Source organism: Phoxinus phoxinus, assembly GCF_949152265.1.
Source record: "Phoxinus phoxinus genome assembly, chromosome: 9".
Classification (NCBI taxonomy): domain Eukaryota; kingdom Metazoa; phylum Chordata; class Actinopteri; order Cypriniformes; family Leuciscidae; genus Phoxinus; species Phoxinus phoxinus.
This window is the reverse complement of record NC_136884.1, coordinates 31342514-31360509: the sequence shown is the minus strand read 5'-3', so window position 1 is coordinate 31360509 and position 17996 is coordinate 31342514. Positions and strand designations below refer to the sequence as shown.

The window sequence follows — 17996 nt, the reverse complement described above, 5'->3', positions numbered from 1 at the left end:
ATCCATGGTTACAAATTAAATGTTTAACCTTCGAGCAGTATGGTACCATAAATGGGGTTTTTATTTCTGTGCCCCTAAGAGTACGGTAGTTGCACAGTTTTGAAAACGAACGTTAAGGGTTGTTTTAAGCCATGGTCTATGGCCATGTTTGAGCATGGCCATAGACTCCCATTCTAAAGCGGTCATGGGCAATTCTAAAATAGTCAAAAAGTCGAGACAGGAATCATTGTCAATTTCTTTGTCCACCACTCGTTCATCCAAAACAAACTACAAAATACACTCAAAGTGTTAAATACCGGAATTATCCTTTAATACAATAAGTAGTTATCTCAAAAATGAATGTCCTCATACGAGTACAGTGGGTCTCTATTTACTGTATGACACAAATAGACTCCATTGGTAAAAAAGTTCACTTGACATTTTATTTGAAAATGTAAACATCAAAGTGTACAGCCTACATTTTTTTTAATGTCCCATTGAGATATTCAAATCTCTTTTACAAGGGAGCCCTGGGGCAACAAATTACACAAGTCACAGAAACGGACACAACAAACAAAACAGATTTACAGTACATGTAAAACAATTTAAAATAACATAAAGGGGTCATTGAAAACATGTGTATTGTTCAAATTTGGAACATTTAAGTAATTGTTTAAAATGTTCAAGTGAGATAAAAACAGAAAGCTTCAAAACTTTTTGGAGCAAATTCCAACACCAAGGAGCAGCATAACCTAAAAGCAGTCTTACCAAATTCAGTTGTTATACGTGGGATATTTAGAGCCAGAATGCTAACGGAGCGAAGATTGTAAATGGAATGTTTCCAGGTCAACAGACTGTTAAGATAGCAGGGTAAATTACCGTTAATAGCTTTGTAAAGAAAAATATGCCAGTGCAACCATCTACGCAGACCTAAAGAACTAAAACCAGTCGCCTCATTAAGACGACAGTGATGAGTGCGTGATTTGGCATTAGTAATGAACCGTTATGCACCATGGTAAACTGTGTCAAGTGTATGCAGCAAGGAAGAAGTAGCATGCATATAAATAACATCCCCATAGTCCAAGACTGGTAAAAAAGTGGCACTGATCAATTTCCTCCTAGCTTGGAGAGTAAAACAGGATTTATTTCTAAAATAAAAGCCAAGCTTCACTCTCAGCTTTCTCACTAATTTATCAATATGAACTTTGAAGGTTAGCTTTTCATCAATCCACAGACCAAGATATTTATAAGATGAAACATTTTCAACACACTTCCCATTCAGTGTGGAAATGTCTAGGGAGGTTGATGAGGGTACTGTGCGAGACTTTGTGAACTGCATCACCTTAGTTTTACCAGCGTTTAATACCAGTCTAAGTTCAATGAAGGTGGCCTGTAATAAATTAAAAGACTGCTGTAGTGATTGATAAGCTTGAGCTAGGGTGGGGGCGGAACAATATAGTACTGTGTCGTCTGCATAGAGGTGTATTTTGCCATTATCTGCTACAAAGGCAATGGTGTTTATGTAGATGGTAAATAGGACCGGACCAAGGATAGACCCTTGAGGGACACCTCGCCGGACCCCCAGTGGGGCAGAACTATGCCCATCGACAACTACAGTTTGAGTTCTGTTGGCAAGATAGTTTCTGAACCAATCAACTGCCTTAGTGCCCAAGCCATGTCCCGGAGCCTCTTAAGCAGGATACAGTGATCAACTGTGTCAAAGGCCTTTGACAAGACGATGAACAGGGCAACACAGCTCATCTTATTGTCAAGGTCACAGATGATGTCATCAAGCACCTTGACAGCTGCAGTAATAGTGCTATGCTTAGCCCTAAAACCTGATTGTGCTGGGCTAAGTATGTTATGATTTTGCAAGAAGCCCTTAAGTTGGTTGTTTACTAAAGACTCTAGGACCTTTGCAAGTACAGATAATTTAAAAAATGGGGCGGTAATTATCGAGAATGGAGGGGTCCCCCCCTTTCAGCAGGGGCAGCACATGTGCTGATTTCCAAACTATCTGGTAAGTCATTTGTAGACAGGGACAAATTAAAAATGTATGTAATAGGTTCCACTACAATATGTGCAGATAGTTTCAGTAAAGCAGGGTCTAGGCCATCAGGACCGGCTGATTTCCTAGTGTCAACATAAAATGTAAACAGCCTGAAACGTGGCTAATAATAAAGCTAAAGTGCAAACTGCAACAGTAACAGTCCAAAAATAGTTGAATTCAGCAGAGCAGCCTTTGAACTGTGGCTTTTTTTCTAACTAGCTCCCTCTATCTTTCCAGCCTGTCTGGAATAGCCCCTACTGGCCGGTGTGAAATGCTGCAAAGCAGTTCCGTTCACTTTGCAAGCACAGATGCACATTGCATGTCATGCATCGCACACGGGATTTCCCAGTGCAGCCTTGTGCTCTGCAACGAATGGGGTTTTTCAAGGCCACCATCTCTGGGAGATGAGCAGCACTGGAACGGACTGAGATAAGGGGGATCGGAGCGACCCGAGATTTTTTGCCTGGTGGTGGAAGGTGTTCATTCTCATTCTCTTCTTCTGCGACATGAGCACCATCATGAAGAACACCACACTTGCTGAGGAATACCTGAGCCACTACCATGCGAAACTCAAGAAACTTCAAGATGGATTTCCTTGGGGTGCCATTTTCCTGGTTATCTCTGCGATACAGCAGCCAGCTGTTGACAAGGGCAAGATCTGTGAAGTGCATCAGCATGCGAATTGTCCACTTCTTCGTCCGCATAGACATTCGGTAGTAGCTCATCATCCTATATGACATGTCAACACCTCCCATCTTTGAGTTGTACTCGCGCACGATGCTTGGTCGTGTCACGGTCACATACTTTTTTCCCTTCTTGGACCACCGCTGGCAAGTATCTTCTGGCTGCTCTGAGTGAACAGTGGAGAGCATCACAACTGGCTTGTTGTCGTACCACTTGACCACGCATAGTTTCCCATCTGCCCTGGTAACTGTGGAGATGGCACCTCTCCCTTGGTGTTTCAGGGTTTTGTCATCGGGTAACTTGTTCATTGCTTGTTTGACTCGGCCCTTCATCACTGTACCAGTAAGATAAATATCATCCTTCAGCATGTGATCAACTGCTTGTATGGTGGTAAAGAAGCGATCACAATACACTTGTGTGCCAGCAGTGAGGGTTTCAGAAAGACGTTTGATGACTAGTGTTCCTAGACCCAATCCATCCGAGTCCTGAACCTTCGAAGCCAGGGTTTTTGAACCTTGATAGACTTCAAAGTCTAGCACGAGTCCATCCACAGATGCCAGCACAAAGTTCTTCATTCCCACTGGATTTGGCTTTAGTGGCACGTATTGTCGGAAAGGACTGGCCCCTGTAAACGGGATCATCTGCTCGTCTATTGAGACGCATTCTGGACGAGCCTGAAGGCGGCAGCCGGTAAGTATACGGTCCATAAAAGGCCTCACCTTCCAGAATTTGTCGGTTTCCCTCTTATCTTCTGAGACATCATAGTCAATAACTACTTTCAGATGGCTCCTCAGTTTGAAGAAGCGATCACGTGACATTGTGTTACTAATGGCTGGGATTTGTAGGGCATTGGACCAAAATATCCTTATCTGTGGATAAGGCACGCAAGACATCAAGATTGCTGCTCCAAAAAAGTGATACATCTCATCTACTGAAGTTTTGAGAGATCTCCCACTGTTACCCAGTGACATGGCATTTGTGCAGTCAGCAATGAGTTTCATCAGGTCTGAGTCAATGTACTGCTCCACATAATCCAGTGGCTGCCAACCTGTTCGCTCATCTTTCAGTCCATCATCTCCATCCTGAAACTGGACCAAATTTGGTCTAAACGGAGCAGACCTCCAGCTTTCTCCACGTCCAGCATTCTTTGGTTCTGGTCTGAGCTCTCCATGTCTATGATCTTCCTCATCCAGCTCATCATTCTCAACATGCGGTTGTTTACGTCCACGTCTGTGCACTTGTGGATGATTTGGCTGACTTTCATTCTCAGAGTCAGTATCTTCAGCTGCATCAGGTGGTGTGTATTCTTCATCGCAATCATCTCCTGATGAACCAGGTGGCGAAAAATCAGGTTTCTCATCCATGAGGTCAACATCTTGTGGAATGACTTCGTCCACAGCAGGATCATTATCTTCCCCATCTGAGAGGTCCTCCACCTCAGAGTTGTCTACAATTGCCATGAGCAATCGTTCTGCTCTTGACAATGAAAGTTTCGCTGTAATGATAACATGAAAAAATTAGAGATCCAGCTTTTTTGCTACCGATACCGGGGTTTGAGTAGGCCTATCTGCCGATATCCGATATTTACCGATACCAAGGGTAGGGCTGGGTATTGTTCAAAATCTTTCGATCCGGTGCCAATTTCGCTACCTCAGTTTCGATACCGGTTCCTAACGATACTTTTTTCGACACCAATTTTATGAAATCCATTTTAACAAGATTACATAACACATTACCTCAGAAAAACTTTGGTTTTATTTTTTCAGTTTGACTCATGCTCCTTAACCAGTGCACAAAGGAACAAAAAATGTTTTATAAAGAGCTCATGCTCACCAAAGCTGAATTTTTAAATAAAAAAGTACAGTAAAACTTAAGTAATATTGTGAAATAGTATTACAATTTAAAATCTTATTTGAATATATATCAAAATTTAATTTATTCCTGTGATGTCAAAGCTGAATTTTCAAAATCATTACTTCAGTGTCACATGACCCTTCAGAAAAATGAAAACAGTTTGCTGCTTAATATTTTGGAAACTATGATACATTTTTTCATGATTCTTTGATGAATACAAAATTCTAAAGAAAAGCATTTAATTAAAAACTAAATATTTTGTAACATTACATGTTTTAATGTCACCTTTGATAACTAATGCATACTTACTGAAAAAAAAAATTCTGACTAACAAACACATTTTTGAACAGCAGTGTACATTCAGTAGGTTATTATTTATTGCAATATAAACACTGCAGAGTGATCAACAAGGTATCTCTTCATTTACCAGTCGAAGACGGAGCAACTTTCTGCTCTTATGTTTACTCCGTGCACTGTCAAGGTCTTCATCATATTTGTCGTGGTAAGTTACCGGTCTTTGCAGCAATTATTTTACCGCAAATACTGCATCGCACGCTGTTGGCATCGAGCCTGCAGAAATGTACCCACACTTTTGATCGAGTTTTCCACATCTTTAAGGTATTATGTGTGTGTGTGCTCGCGTCTCATATAAGTATGCGCGTGGAGAGATTGTGCGTGCGCGCACGCGCGTCTCATATGAGTATGTGCGCGGAGAGTTCCGCGCGTCTCATGTGTGTAGAGTTTGCGTGTATGTGCGTGAGCGACTTTATGTGTGTCGTCGTTGTGCATTTCATATGTATTTGTTTGAGCACTGACGTTGGAGAGTTAACTCCTTAGGTATCGAAATCTGGAACCGAACAACATGTCACTTTTCGATACTCGATAGTATCGAGGCAATTCGATCGGTACCTAAAAAGTATCGAGACTCGGTACCCAGCCCTAACCAAGGGACTTTCTTAAAAGTGGCTTTCTCCGAGTGAAATATTGAATTGACTCTTTTCTCCACTTTAATATCAATAAAGTCATATTTTATTGTCATTCTAGAATGATTTACCAGGATTCTACCATGATTCACCTTGATAAACCATATTGCGGTATTATTTACTATGATTTACCATGTTTCAAGTGTGATTTTACCATGATTTACTCTGCTCACTCACACACACACAAATGTTGTTGTCTTTTCAATGCTATTGCGATCCATATAAATATTCCCAAGTTTTGCTAACCACATGGTAGAATAAATAATGTTATATACTCCCAATGTCCTCAAACGAGTGCTTCACATTTACTGATGTCCTAGAGTGCTACTATTACTAAAATGTCAAATTTTAATCCCCATATGATGATAGAGACAGTATTGTACATAAATACATTTGTTTCATTCATATAATTTGAGTAATTTTTCTTTCGGGAACTGGTGTAGAAGTGTTTTGCTGATATTCCAGCCATTTTCTTCTCACTGACATTGGTATAATGTTGTGGGCAGTGTCTCTAAATGTGGCCAACAGGTCTAAGATTTACAAATTTGACTATCATGGGTCAAGAGGCAAAAATGTAATGTCCTCATATGAGGTCGCAGGGTCTCAGCTGACATGTCAGCTACATTTTAAAACATTTAAAACATGTCTCAATTTTATAGTAGGCTATATATATATATAAAACAATTTATATTTTTATCTTGTTTTACATGAATGTATTTTACAACAATACAAAGAGCAAGGTGTAACATTTAACCCGATTTAGTGTTAAACTTTGTCTCTTGTTCCCCCACTAAATTTTTTTTTTTCACTAAATGTTCAGATTTTATACAATTAATGTGTAAATTGTCTCGTGATTTTTCTAGACTAAATTTTACTGCTGAACTATCCACTAATCTAGTTTATAACATTTTTGTCATAGATTATGATCATATATTTTTTTCATTTGTTGTTTTTCTTTATAATGAAGTTGTCTGTATTAAGTAGATTGTGTGTTTAACTGATAATCACTCTTTTGTGTGTTAAACAGAGTTATAGAAATTCTACTTTAATTTTTTTTTTTAACTGCGCTGGTATACTCAGAATTTTTGGTATCGGATCGTATCGATTCTGAAAAAAATGGTATCTGTGCATCCCTAGCCTGAATATCAGGGACTTTGTGTATTTAAAAAACATATGGTACATTAAATATGAAAATAGACAATACAGAATGTCAATTGGATAATGAGAAACATAAAATGAGGGGGGAAATAAAATAATATAGATTTACTAGAGTTGAGCGGATAAAGCACTCTTGCCGAGTACGAGTATTATACAAGTAATACGAGTCAATATCTGTGCTCGGATTGAATAAAAATCCTCATTGGGTAGCGGACTGTGTCTGTGTTCTGTGAATGGCTAGTCACAGCACCCCTCCCCTATAGAGCTGGTAAGTCCCGCCCCCTCCGTAAAACCCCGCTGGACCTCAAAGTTGAAAAAGCGTCAATGCAAGTGAATGGGAGAAAATAATTATTTTCTGGTCCCGTTTGAATTGTGCCATGAATGTGAACATATGTTGTCTGTGAATTTTTTATATAATCTTTCATGTTACAAGTTTGACAGTATATGGTATGATTCGTCGGCTAGCAGTTGTGGAAAAGACATAACGAGAAAGACTACATGTCGCATATGTGACGTCACCGCATAAAGTTGACTTACCCGTGGTTTTCGCCAACCTCAACGATTTTGTCCTCTCCCTGAAAGAAGGCGGTGAAGTGCACCAAAGACACAGCCATGTCTAGCGGGATCCGTGAGCTAGAGCCGTGAGCTAGTGGTGTTGACGTTTCAAACGCGTCGACAGCAGCGAAGAGTTGTAGTCCACAAAGTGCTCTCACACAAAGTCTACCCGTATCAAACTTCTACCCGCTAAATTGTAGCATTCTTCACACGAAAGATTATATAAAAAATTCACAGACAACATATGTTCACATTCATGGCACAATTCAAACGGGACCAGAAAATAATTATTTTCTCCCATTCACTTGCATTGACGCTTTTTCAACTTTGAGGTCCAGCGGGGTTTTACGGAGGGGCGGGACTTACCAGCTCTATAGACGGTGGGCCGAGGGTCCGTATCTGCTTTACTTTTCTAAATGGATGATCCCCATGGAGGGAGAACCTGAATTTGAAAAGTTAGGACGGTTGATTTATTCTCAACGATATGAAAAGTGTTGCCACTCCCATTTATTGCACATTTTCCCCCGAAATGATAAAATTTCACCGTAAATATGCAGGCAAACGCGGTTGCCTACTATATCAGTCAAACCAATAGCGCGGCAAGATACTGACATATGATTTTTATTAACCAATCAGATGTAGTTTATTTAGAACAGCTGTTACACGGATTCAGCTGTCAGACACGAACTGTGGCGGCAGCACATTGATCATCGCCAAGGACATTCTGTGTGATTGTAAGTATTCATTTAATTAGAATATAATATCTATATAAAATGTTTGTTGTGTACACTGTTTTGTTCAAACGTATGTAAGCGTCTCGTTAGTGTCGTTTTAAGTAGGGTAACGTAGACTAACCATGTTCCGTACAACAACGATGTTCCGTACAGATTAACTTTTACCGCCGATCGCTGAATAAATACATTTATGCTTTTCACAGTATTACAGTCTTTATGAAATGAATATAATTTTAAATATATTACCTTTTTGTTTATTCAATGCTTTGAAATGGGGAATTTTAAAACGATTGCGCGGGCGATGACTGTTTGTCGCCACTCTCTGTCAGCACAGGCGCTGTTTGCCTATCATCCTGCGTGCAGTGATGGTATTTATATTCTTAAAGGGTCAATTAAATTAATGTTAACGTAACTTGTTACATTAATTGAATATTTTAACTTTAACAAACTAAACATTAACTCAATTGACAGTGTTATTTCGTAGCCAACTTTTCAGAAAAAGTAACTTATGTTATTATTAACTTTAAATTAACTTTCAGCAACGGAGGAGTGGTCGCTGGCGTGCAGTGAAAGGCGGAAAGTGTACAGAACATGGTTAGTCCACTTTATTTTGAACTGGCTAACTAGTAACAGTAGCTAGCATCATGCAATTACATTTGATTTGGTGTAAAGATTCCATTTTAACGGTAACACTTCGTCCAACTCACATAGGTTACAGCTCCACTGTATGTTCATGGATAATTACCTCCGACTTTTTTTGCAAACGTTCGCCAAAAACTCAAGGCACACATGAACCTGTTGATTTGTAAGACAAATTTAATTATCAGTTAACTTGCATCTGACATAACGTTAAAGGGTCAGTAAGCAGTCAATATTCTAACCGGAGAGCTAAGAGCTCAAGTTAGAGCTGCGTGCAATAGAAATAAGATTAAGTATAACTGTTAAAGAACATGGGCTATCAAACAGAGCAGAGTCATACAGATTTACTTCTGCAGGAGTAGCCAACACATAAACACGCACACACCACTCCCCACATACATGCATGCACACATGTGCACTAGTCATCTTCAAGTGACTTATTGTCACAGTTTACACACCGACAGAGGTTTGTATATGGACAGTTTACATGTGCATCTACCCTTAACACAATTTGGTTTTTTTTTTACACAAGCAGTGCACAAGTTCCAGTATGGCCTCTGGAGCTGGCGGAAGTGTCATCCAGTCCACTCTGTAGAAATCTCCTACCATCTTCCAGCCATGATTTACAGGAGGAGGAATGTCTGGATCACTGTATATATCTATATTATTTGTATTACTCATACTTTTACTACACGTGTGTGTGTGTGTGTGTGTGTGTATATATATATATATATATATGTATGTGTCACATTTCTGTGTATACAAATCTTAAATCTATATCTTATAAGGCTACAGCTAAAACATTGCATATTTATATTTAATTTATATTACTGTAAACCATACTACTGTCTATACTGCACTGTATGTCTTATACTGCACCGCCTGTCTATACAATATAATACCAACCTTTCTTTGCAGTTTCTTCAACTAAAACTGCCTTTCTTCTCTTTTGTGCATGTTTTATCTTCGTGATATTTGTGAAATGGCTGTAGCACTCCCTGTGGTAGCCAGTGTTAGCTGGTTTGACTAACTGGTTTGTAAGTTCCTGGCTTTGCTATTTGTATGCCTGTACTGCCTCTTCTGCTATAATGCTTTCTCTGCACTCAAGGTTTTTCCACAGAAACACCGATTTAATAAATTTCTCCCAACTTATGTCTGTGAAGGGAATGGTGGGTCCATTATCCTCAAATACATGCAAGCAGCACTTCATGTTTTGATATTTCTTTCCAATAAACATGAAAAAGCGGGAAAAGGAGAATTGTCTGGCTCGTTTTTATGACGTTGTGTTTTCCAAGCAATACCATGGATCAAATGTGTGAAACCAGAATGGTGTATTTATTAAAGATTACAAAGAACTGACAGGACATATCGCCACCTTGGAATTATAAGGTTCTATCCGCATTCCGACTGGTTTTGACTTTTGAGATATTGAGCTTTAAAGTTTTTGCATTCCATTCGACTGTGTAGAAAGAACCTTTTTATTTTCTAAATAAAAAGTTCCAAAATGTACACAACTTAAACAACATCACATAATGTAAAGAAGTGGTCACAGCTCTGCTCACTCACACACAGAACAGCTGTGTCTCTCTCTCTCCCTCAGTCACTCAGGTTCACAGGTCTTTTACGTTAACGTTTAGGGTTTCTTCAGCTTCAGATTTGTTTTTTTACGTCGGTTTGTAGTAATTACTTATTAACCAGTAGAGTTCTGGTAAACATGGGGTTTGTTCAGACGTGGTGCTTGGTAGAATGCGACTCGCCTTGCATCTCTGCCTGTCGGAGATCTTTTTCTTTTTTAAACCGTCTGCTGGCTCTAACCAGTTTTTTTACTTCACGCACTGAGTGTCTGACACTTTCTTGCTGTATTTCATAAAAAAATTAAGGTAGTTGTGGTGTAAATAATATTAAAAATTAGAGCTGTCACATTTTAGAAAAATCAAATTCGAACGAATATAAAATACCAAGCTATGTATTCGAATATATTCGAATATCTACCCCCGCCCCCCGGAAGAAGAAGAAGAAAGAAAAAAAAACGTAATGGGAATTCAATCACAACTTTAGTAACAGTCATGAATAGGGATGTTAACCGATAACCGTTTGACCGATGGTTGACCGTATCAACGTTAACCAATCAAAGTTGTCGGTAGTCGGTAAAAAAAGAAAGAAAATTAAAGTGATCTCTAAATTAGTCTACAGACAGTGGACTAAACGCTACTACAGTTAGCATCTCATTCCAATATCTTTTTGTGTGAAGTGAACAAATCCCTCTCACTCAATTTTTCATAACACGCCTGTTTGTACTTAATAAACCAATAAAAACATTCGGTGCGAGGTCACAGCGTTTGGGTTCGCGCGCTCGCAATGTTTGCGAAAAGTAAAGGCTACAGGCTAACACACTCGAGGTTAGAGCCAGAGCAGACGACAGGAGGAAGCGTGCAAAGAAGAGTAGTGTGTGGGACCATTTCACCAAACAGAATGACACAGATGTAAGTTGCAACTTGTGTGATACAGTGCTTAAATATGAAAATACATTACATCGACATTTAATTGGTTACAGATCAGGTGATGATGATCATCATCTTTCTTTATTATTGTTAGCACTACCTCAAACTAAAACGGTTCGGAGCTGTCATTTTCTTAAATGAGCCGTGGCAATGTTTCAAATGAGCTTCTAACGCTAGACAAACGCCTTTATTTTCAACGCGATCACCTTGTACCCGAACCATTTAGAAACTAAAGAGCCATTTGTCCTCCGATTACATACAAGCTCCTCGGCGCCGTGTTTGCGGGACTCATGTTTCGCGCTGTAGGGGATTTAAAAAAGTGACGTGAATGGAAGCGCGGCGCCGGGGCTGTGTGTGTGTGTAAGCGGGAGGCAGAGCGGCGGAGAGATGCGACAGTTGCAAAATTGCAGGCGCGGCTCGAAATGGCTGTCATTTCAAATAGCGTATTAAACTAATCGGTTAACCGGTTTCAACCGGCTAATGAGGCTCGGTGGTTGGTCAAGAAATGTTTTAGTTTTCGCCATCCCTAGTCATGAACAGGACTCCCAAAATTACACTTGTAGGACTCATATCCTTGCAAATAAACCTTGCCTTTACACGTGCATCTAGCAAGGTGCTGACCGGTTGTGCAGTCATACGATGTTGGACGCCTGGCGATGCTCTGGCCGTCTGCTGCGTTTCCACTTCATGCGTTTTCTCAGATCGGATAGCTATCTGATTTATCAAAACGATTCCATTTACACCTGGTCACATAGGCCTAAATGTGTTTCTGCAAAACGGATATAAATCCGATCTTCAATTCCCGCACTATATATGGATTTAATGTCACCAAAAGCAACAGATATGAGCTGCATTTTATTGATCATCAGCTAACATTTCAAAATTAAAGACTGCAATAAGAGAGAGCGGCAGCCCTGGTAAGATCATTTCGTTTCTTTACTTTTAAATGAAGATTATTATTATTGTGTGTTAAAGCGTCTGCGACTTACTTTCACTTTGATATGCGATAGTTTGCACGTTGGCTTGATGAATAGATCATCTGCGGTGATACGTGTTGCAGCGCGCCGTCATATCTATACCATATATATATCATACTATAACATACAGCCTGTAACACGCTTTCAAAATAACACGCTTTTTAAAAATAAAAAACAAAAGATCTAATAAATAGACTGTAAAAAATGCGCTACACATGGCACTTTAAAAACCGGATAGTTTATTTGTAGTTCGATTACGGATATTTCACGTCATGTTCGAATGCATATTCGAATATGCATAGCTACAAACACCCACACACACTTCAAGACAACTAGACCCACTTCCGGGTTAAATCCTGTCCACTTCCGGGTTAGGCCCCGCCCAGTCCGAGTACAGATTAGGGCCCTGTCCCAAATGGCGCACTTGATGTGGACTTTCGGTCTCGTGGACTTAAATTGCGCGTGCTCGCTGAGTCTACAAGTCCGTAGGCCGTCCCATTCATCACTTTAACGCTCTGAAGTGTGCTCAGCAGCGCCCCCTTTGTACCCTTGAAGCGGTCTTCCGCGAAGCCCGCATAGATGCAGGCTTCACGCACTTTAACTACCCATGAATCCTTGCGAATTTGCGAAAGGCCAATCAGACAACGAATGGGAGGAGCTTTCGCTCACGTTAACATGGATAAGAAAATATTTAAGTGTAAATATCATTATGGTTTTTATGACCTATGTGTACATTTTACCAGTTATTACCTACAGTTTATACAAACATTATGGTCATCAACCAGTGGTTGATATCTCAAACATAAATATAAATATATATTTATATTTTATAAACATAAATAGCTTGCTGAATAATAGGCTACGATCGCATTATGATTCATTAAATAAATATAACCGAATGTCAGGGCTTTACTGAGTCATATATAAATGTAGAAATATAATATTTAAACAACAACCGGACCGTCTTCCTATTTCCGGCGTGACGATCGAGTCTGTCCCAAAAATACCTCTCAATGCGCCCTCGTGGACTCGCGCCAAGGGCCCTTTAGGTCTGCACTACATGACGTCAGCAAAGTGTGGACTCTGAGGAAGTCCACAAGTCCGGAGTGTGCCATTTGGGACAGGGCCACAGATAACTCATATGGTTAACAGATACAGATAATGCTGTACTCGCTCATCCCTAACATTTACTATATAGTAATTAATACTAAGAAACTCATTTAGACATGCAACTTGACCCAAGACTGACTTGCAAAACAATGACTTGATCCCACTTCTGGTCGATAGAAGATGTGAAAGACACGAGATATTTTATTAAAGGTCCCATGCCATGGGGTTATTTTATTATTTTATAATGTTAGTATGTTTTTTAGATCAAAAATAGTCATAATTTTGAAATAAAAGTCATTTTTCCTAGCCCAGTTTTAGCCTCTGATTTGAACGCTCTGTTTGAAGGGGCGTGTCTGTGTGAGATTCAGTGTAACCGCCCACTGCTGTGATTGGCTGACATGCTTGCATATGAAATAGCTACTTATTACATGTGAAACTCTCTCGAATACTTTTACTACAGTTATTATGCATTTTTACTATTACAGCTATCGAGATTAACAAATCGTCAGAAGTTTTTAAAGTATTTAGATCTATTCCCATCACATAAAATGTTGCCATGATGAGCATTGAGCAAGTAGATGACAGTCTGTTGTTGATCGCGAGAATGAAGATCTTATCATTGCAACGCAGTTTCTGCACTCTCTCTCTGCTTTCACCAATGCAAACACGATGATGTAAATACAGTAAGAGCTTCATGTGCAGTGTAACGTGCGTCATTGATTTCATAACGAGTTTGGCAAGTGTCCAGATAAACTCGTGCTGAGTGGAAAGATTGTTCTTTGATCGCTTTCTGTATATAATTTATTCACAATTTAAATAAGATTATTTTCATCCTACGAAAAGAAACTATGTGAAGTTGATATTTAACTCACTGGCTTGACTTACTGATGCATAAACAGTATTGAACGATTTCAATAGAGAAAGATTACCTGTCTAAACTGAACAATTACACATCAGAAAGTGTTGCTTGGCTCGATCGATTTATTTTCAGACGTTCATCGAGGCCAGCTCTGTATTGGCCCCAGTTGAGGAAACAGTCGTCGGTGAAATGGGCCGAGCAAACTAACAACTTCGAATTAAACTGTTGCGGTATCCGATTATAGATAACATCAAGCACGCCTGTTGACATTTCTTTTCTGTGGGAAGGGTATGAAAAGTCCTCACATCCCCTGCACAGCCTGGAACATAACATTTATCTGCCATTTTCCCAATGATACTCGCTCATTTCTTCACCTGCAGAGCTTCAGATTATCCGGCTGCGCAGTTCCGCCTGGCATTGAACATGGGCTGGCATATGCACATTTTTGGAGGCGTACATATTAATGATCCCGACTGTTGCGTCACATTCGGTGTTAGGTCGAGATTCGCTTATTTTTCAGGGGTGTTTTTCAAAAACGAGATTTAAATAAGATTTAAATAAGATTTAAATAAGAAGGAGAAAACAATGGTGCTTGAGTGTATGTGATGTCCATGTTCTGAACTCTTGTTATTTACAGGGGTGCACATAACTGGTACGCATGAGCGACAAAAATCAGGAATGCGTAATGCCACTTGTGTTACTACGCGCCGTTGCGTAACTGTTGCCAAAATGCAACCTAGGCAAGTGTTAATTTCATTTAATTTCATTTTTTCACAGATGAAAACGAGACGATAACTAAATAAAAACAATTTTTAAATGACGACCACTATGACGAAAATGTATTGACATTAGTGATCCAGTCAGAACTGATTTGCGTTTGTGGAAGATGCGCACATTTGAATTGTAACGTGCTGATCTACCCGGCGCACACGAGTTGGCATGCGCTTGATGCATGTCTCAAATCGTTAAAAAATGTAAACGTCTGGGAGAACGAGAAGAGCAGACCTATGGATAGATCTGAATAAGAGTGACGACGCGAAAGCGAGCTTTATTCGGTATGTTTTTTCTGTGCGAACACACACACACACACGACCCGAAAGCGTGCAGCCCTGCACATAGACAGTGCGCTGCAAGAACTGAATTGAGCTGTCTTTCACGTCTGAATGGACAAATACACACAACATTATGTCTAAATGTCAGTTTTGGAGAGTATTCACGTAAACACAGTCGGTTATGTCTCTACATCCGTGCAATTGGATCTGCACACTCGGTCTTAAAGTGACAGTGCGTAATAAACCTAATGCCTTCTGTACACTTAATGTTGATCAAACAACAAAATAAAAAGAGAAATTTCACTGCTCTTTAATAAGGATTAATTATATTTAATGTATACAAATAAATATATCTGAACAATCAAATAACACTTCAAATTATTTTTTTCCAAAGGTGTTTTCTATAATTTTAGGTCATTTTTTTCATGCTGATGTAAATTTAAGTGTTTTTTTAATAAGTTTGGTTTTAGTTAGTTATTTTATGCTATAAAAACGGGAATGTGGCATCATGATTGACAGCTGTGGCCACGCTACACATGGGGTGAGTACCAAACACCATCTCCTGGTACTCACCTGAGTAACTCACTGAAAAAGTTATGTGCACCCCTGGTTATTTAACTATGCCAAGATTAATTGAATTTCAAATTCTAGGGCACCTTTAAATCCTCATTTTGTGTCTTTGACTGTTAATATTTGTGAGCGACACAAACCATTTTAGTTTGATTTGAAGAAATCAACATTTCAATAAAGATCAAATGACAGTTTAGCCGTGAGAATGAAACTAACCTGTTTGTTCCTCAGGATCTTCATCTTTCACACTGAGTGTTTCTTCAAACTTCACGTCTTCACTCTCCTCTTTAATAAACACAATCTTTATGTCTTCACTCTCCTCTTTAATAAACGCCATCTTTATAATAGTGTGTCACGTGGATCTCAGTCGCTTCACCAGGAGTTTTCCTGTGTGTTTGTCCTGTTTAAGATGAGAATAATTAACAGAAAGAAAAATAAAACCAATCTAAATCTCTGTCTCAATCAGCTCTAGTTCAGTTCACAGGTAAGAGAGTCAGTCAGAGTGAGAGTTAATGGACTTAAATCACCAGATTAGACTAAAAACACTCAAACTGAACACGTTAAAAGAGAAGTTAGTGTGTGTTGTTCTCGTTGCATTTACACTGTTGTAACTCGCTGGTGTCGACCATAGATATTATATGATGTCTATGGTGTCAACGGCTTTAACTCGAATCACTTAATAGTTTTGCAAAGGACTCGGTTCAACTGACTCAAAAAAGCTCAGTCTCTCTCATCACTACTTACCAGTGACTGAATTTGTGTTTACATTGACCTGATTCACGATAGATTGAGCGAAATGAGACGCATCTTTTCTGTCACTCGTGTGAGAATGCGCTTTACTCATATAAACAACGTTCGTTTTGGTTAAATAAAGCATTACAATGTAACGATGTTATGTATAATCAATTGACATTGCAAGATTGTAAACCAATTAAATTGATTGGACAGTTTGCATTGGTTTAAACATTTTAAACGCGCAAAACCACAAACCTTTCTTCAGCCGAATCACAACAGATGCGGGAGCGCGGCGCAGTCGTGTGACGTCACAGCTTCTGACCAAAATAAAAGTCCTATTGTTCACACGCTTCTGCGTCTGAAATCACAAACGTGCGTAGAAATGTACAATTATATATACGTATAATAATAAATATTACTAATGAAAATATTAAGAATTAATAATTAAAGAGAGAGATTGTCTATATGGCAAACATGTAATGTTTTGGGTGCAGAAACCATTTATACCATATATTAAAGTAATAAGTAGTAACAAATGTAGTTTATAGGTTAAAAATATATAATACAAATAGTTAGACTTCATAAAGTAAGGTTAATATTAAGTGATATTTTGGAGTGGGCAATATGACCAGAATCCTAATTCAAGATCAAAGACTTTCCTAATTACATCCTGATATAATCATTTTTGCTATTTTATTTTTGTTATTAAAACAAAGAAGCAAATTACATTTAAAGTTGTTTAAAGAGCCCATTCCACTGACTGCACCACCTTCGAGCGATGTTTTTAATTCTGCTTTCCGCTTTTGTCTGCGTATACACACACACACACAGTACGGCAACACACTGAGGTCAGATACAATACATACATACATATACAGTATGAAGACTTCAGATGTAAAAGCCTCTGAATGTGGTCTGAAATTTTATTCTAAAATGATTTTTTTCAAGCTCGTATGTCTAGGTTCAGTAATTTGATTTTAATGGCAATAGGTCCTTTTCATTGCCATTACAGTGAAATAACTGAACATAAATATACAAGCTTGATAAAAAATAATTTTAGAAGAAAATTTCAGACCACATTCAGAGGCTTTTACATCTGAAGTCTTATACATGAACATCAATGATCATACATAAGAAATGGATCATATACATATAAATACATACATACGTATTATATTTATAAATAAGCCAACACAGGAAACAAGTGTCTTGTTGATTCAAATTGTATTCTGAAAATAAAACTATATACACATTTACAGATTGTGTGTTCTACGACCTACTGCCACCTGAATGCTGCTGTGCCAATTCTTCGGCTGTATTTTGAAGATGGTGACCTCCGCCCCGACCTCCGACTCTCACGGCGGTCCATCCGGTCCCTGATTGCTGCAGTGAAGCCCGATTGCGACCATGGGTGGGAAAAGGATGTCGAGGTGCTGGTGTTCCTCTACTGGCTGGCCCATGCAGCATCATACCGGGTAGTGTCACTCGCCTTTGACATCCCAAAGTCCACTGTGCACGACATTGTGCACAGAATGAGCAAGGCGGTCATCGGTATT

At 39.1% G+C, this 17996-nt stretch overlaps 1 protein-coding gene across 1 annotated transcript; it reads right to left on the bottom strand.

Annotated features, from left to right (window-relative positions):
• Nucleotides 1-401: 401 nt before the first annotated feature.
• On the bottom strand, nt 402-16759 carry LOC307004679 (piggyBac transposable element-derived protein 3-like). The gene is made up of 3 exons (XM_079624073.1): nt 16696-16759; nt 15922-16105; nt 402-4208 (listed from the first exon to the last, which is right to left on the bottom strand). Exons 2-3 carry the CDS (start codon nt 16040-16042, stop codon nt 2284-2286), a joined length of 2046 nt encoding a protein of 681 aa, XP_079480199.1. The 5' UTR covers nt 16043-16105; nt 16696-16759; the 3' UTR covers nt 402-2283.
• Between the last annotated feature and the right edge of the window lie 1237 nt (nt 16760-17996).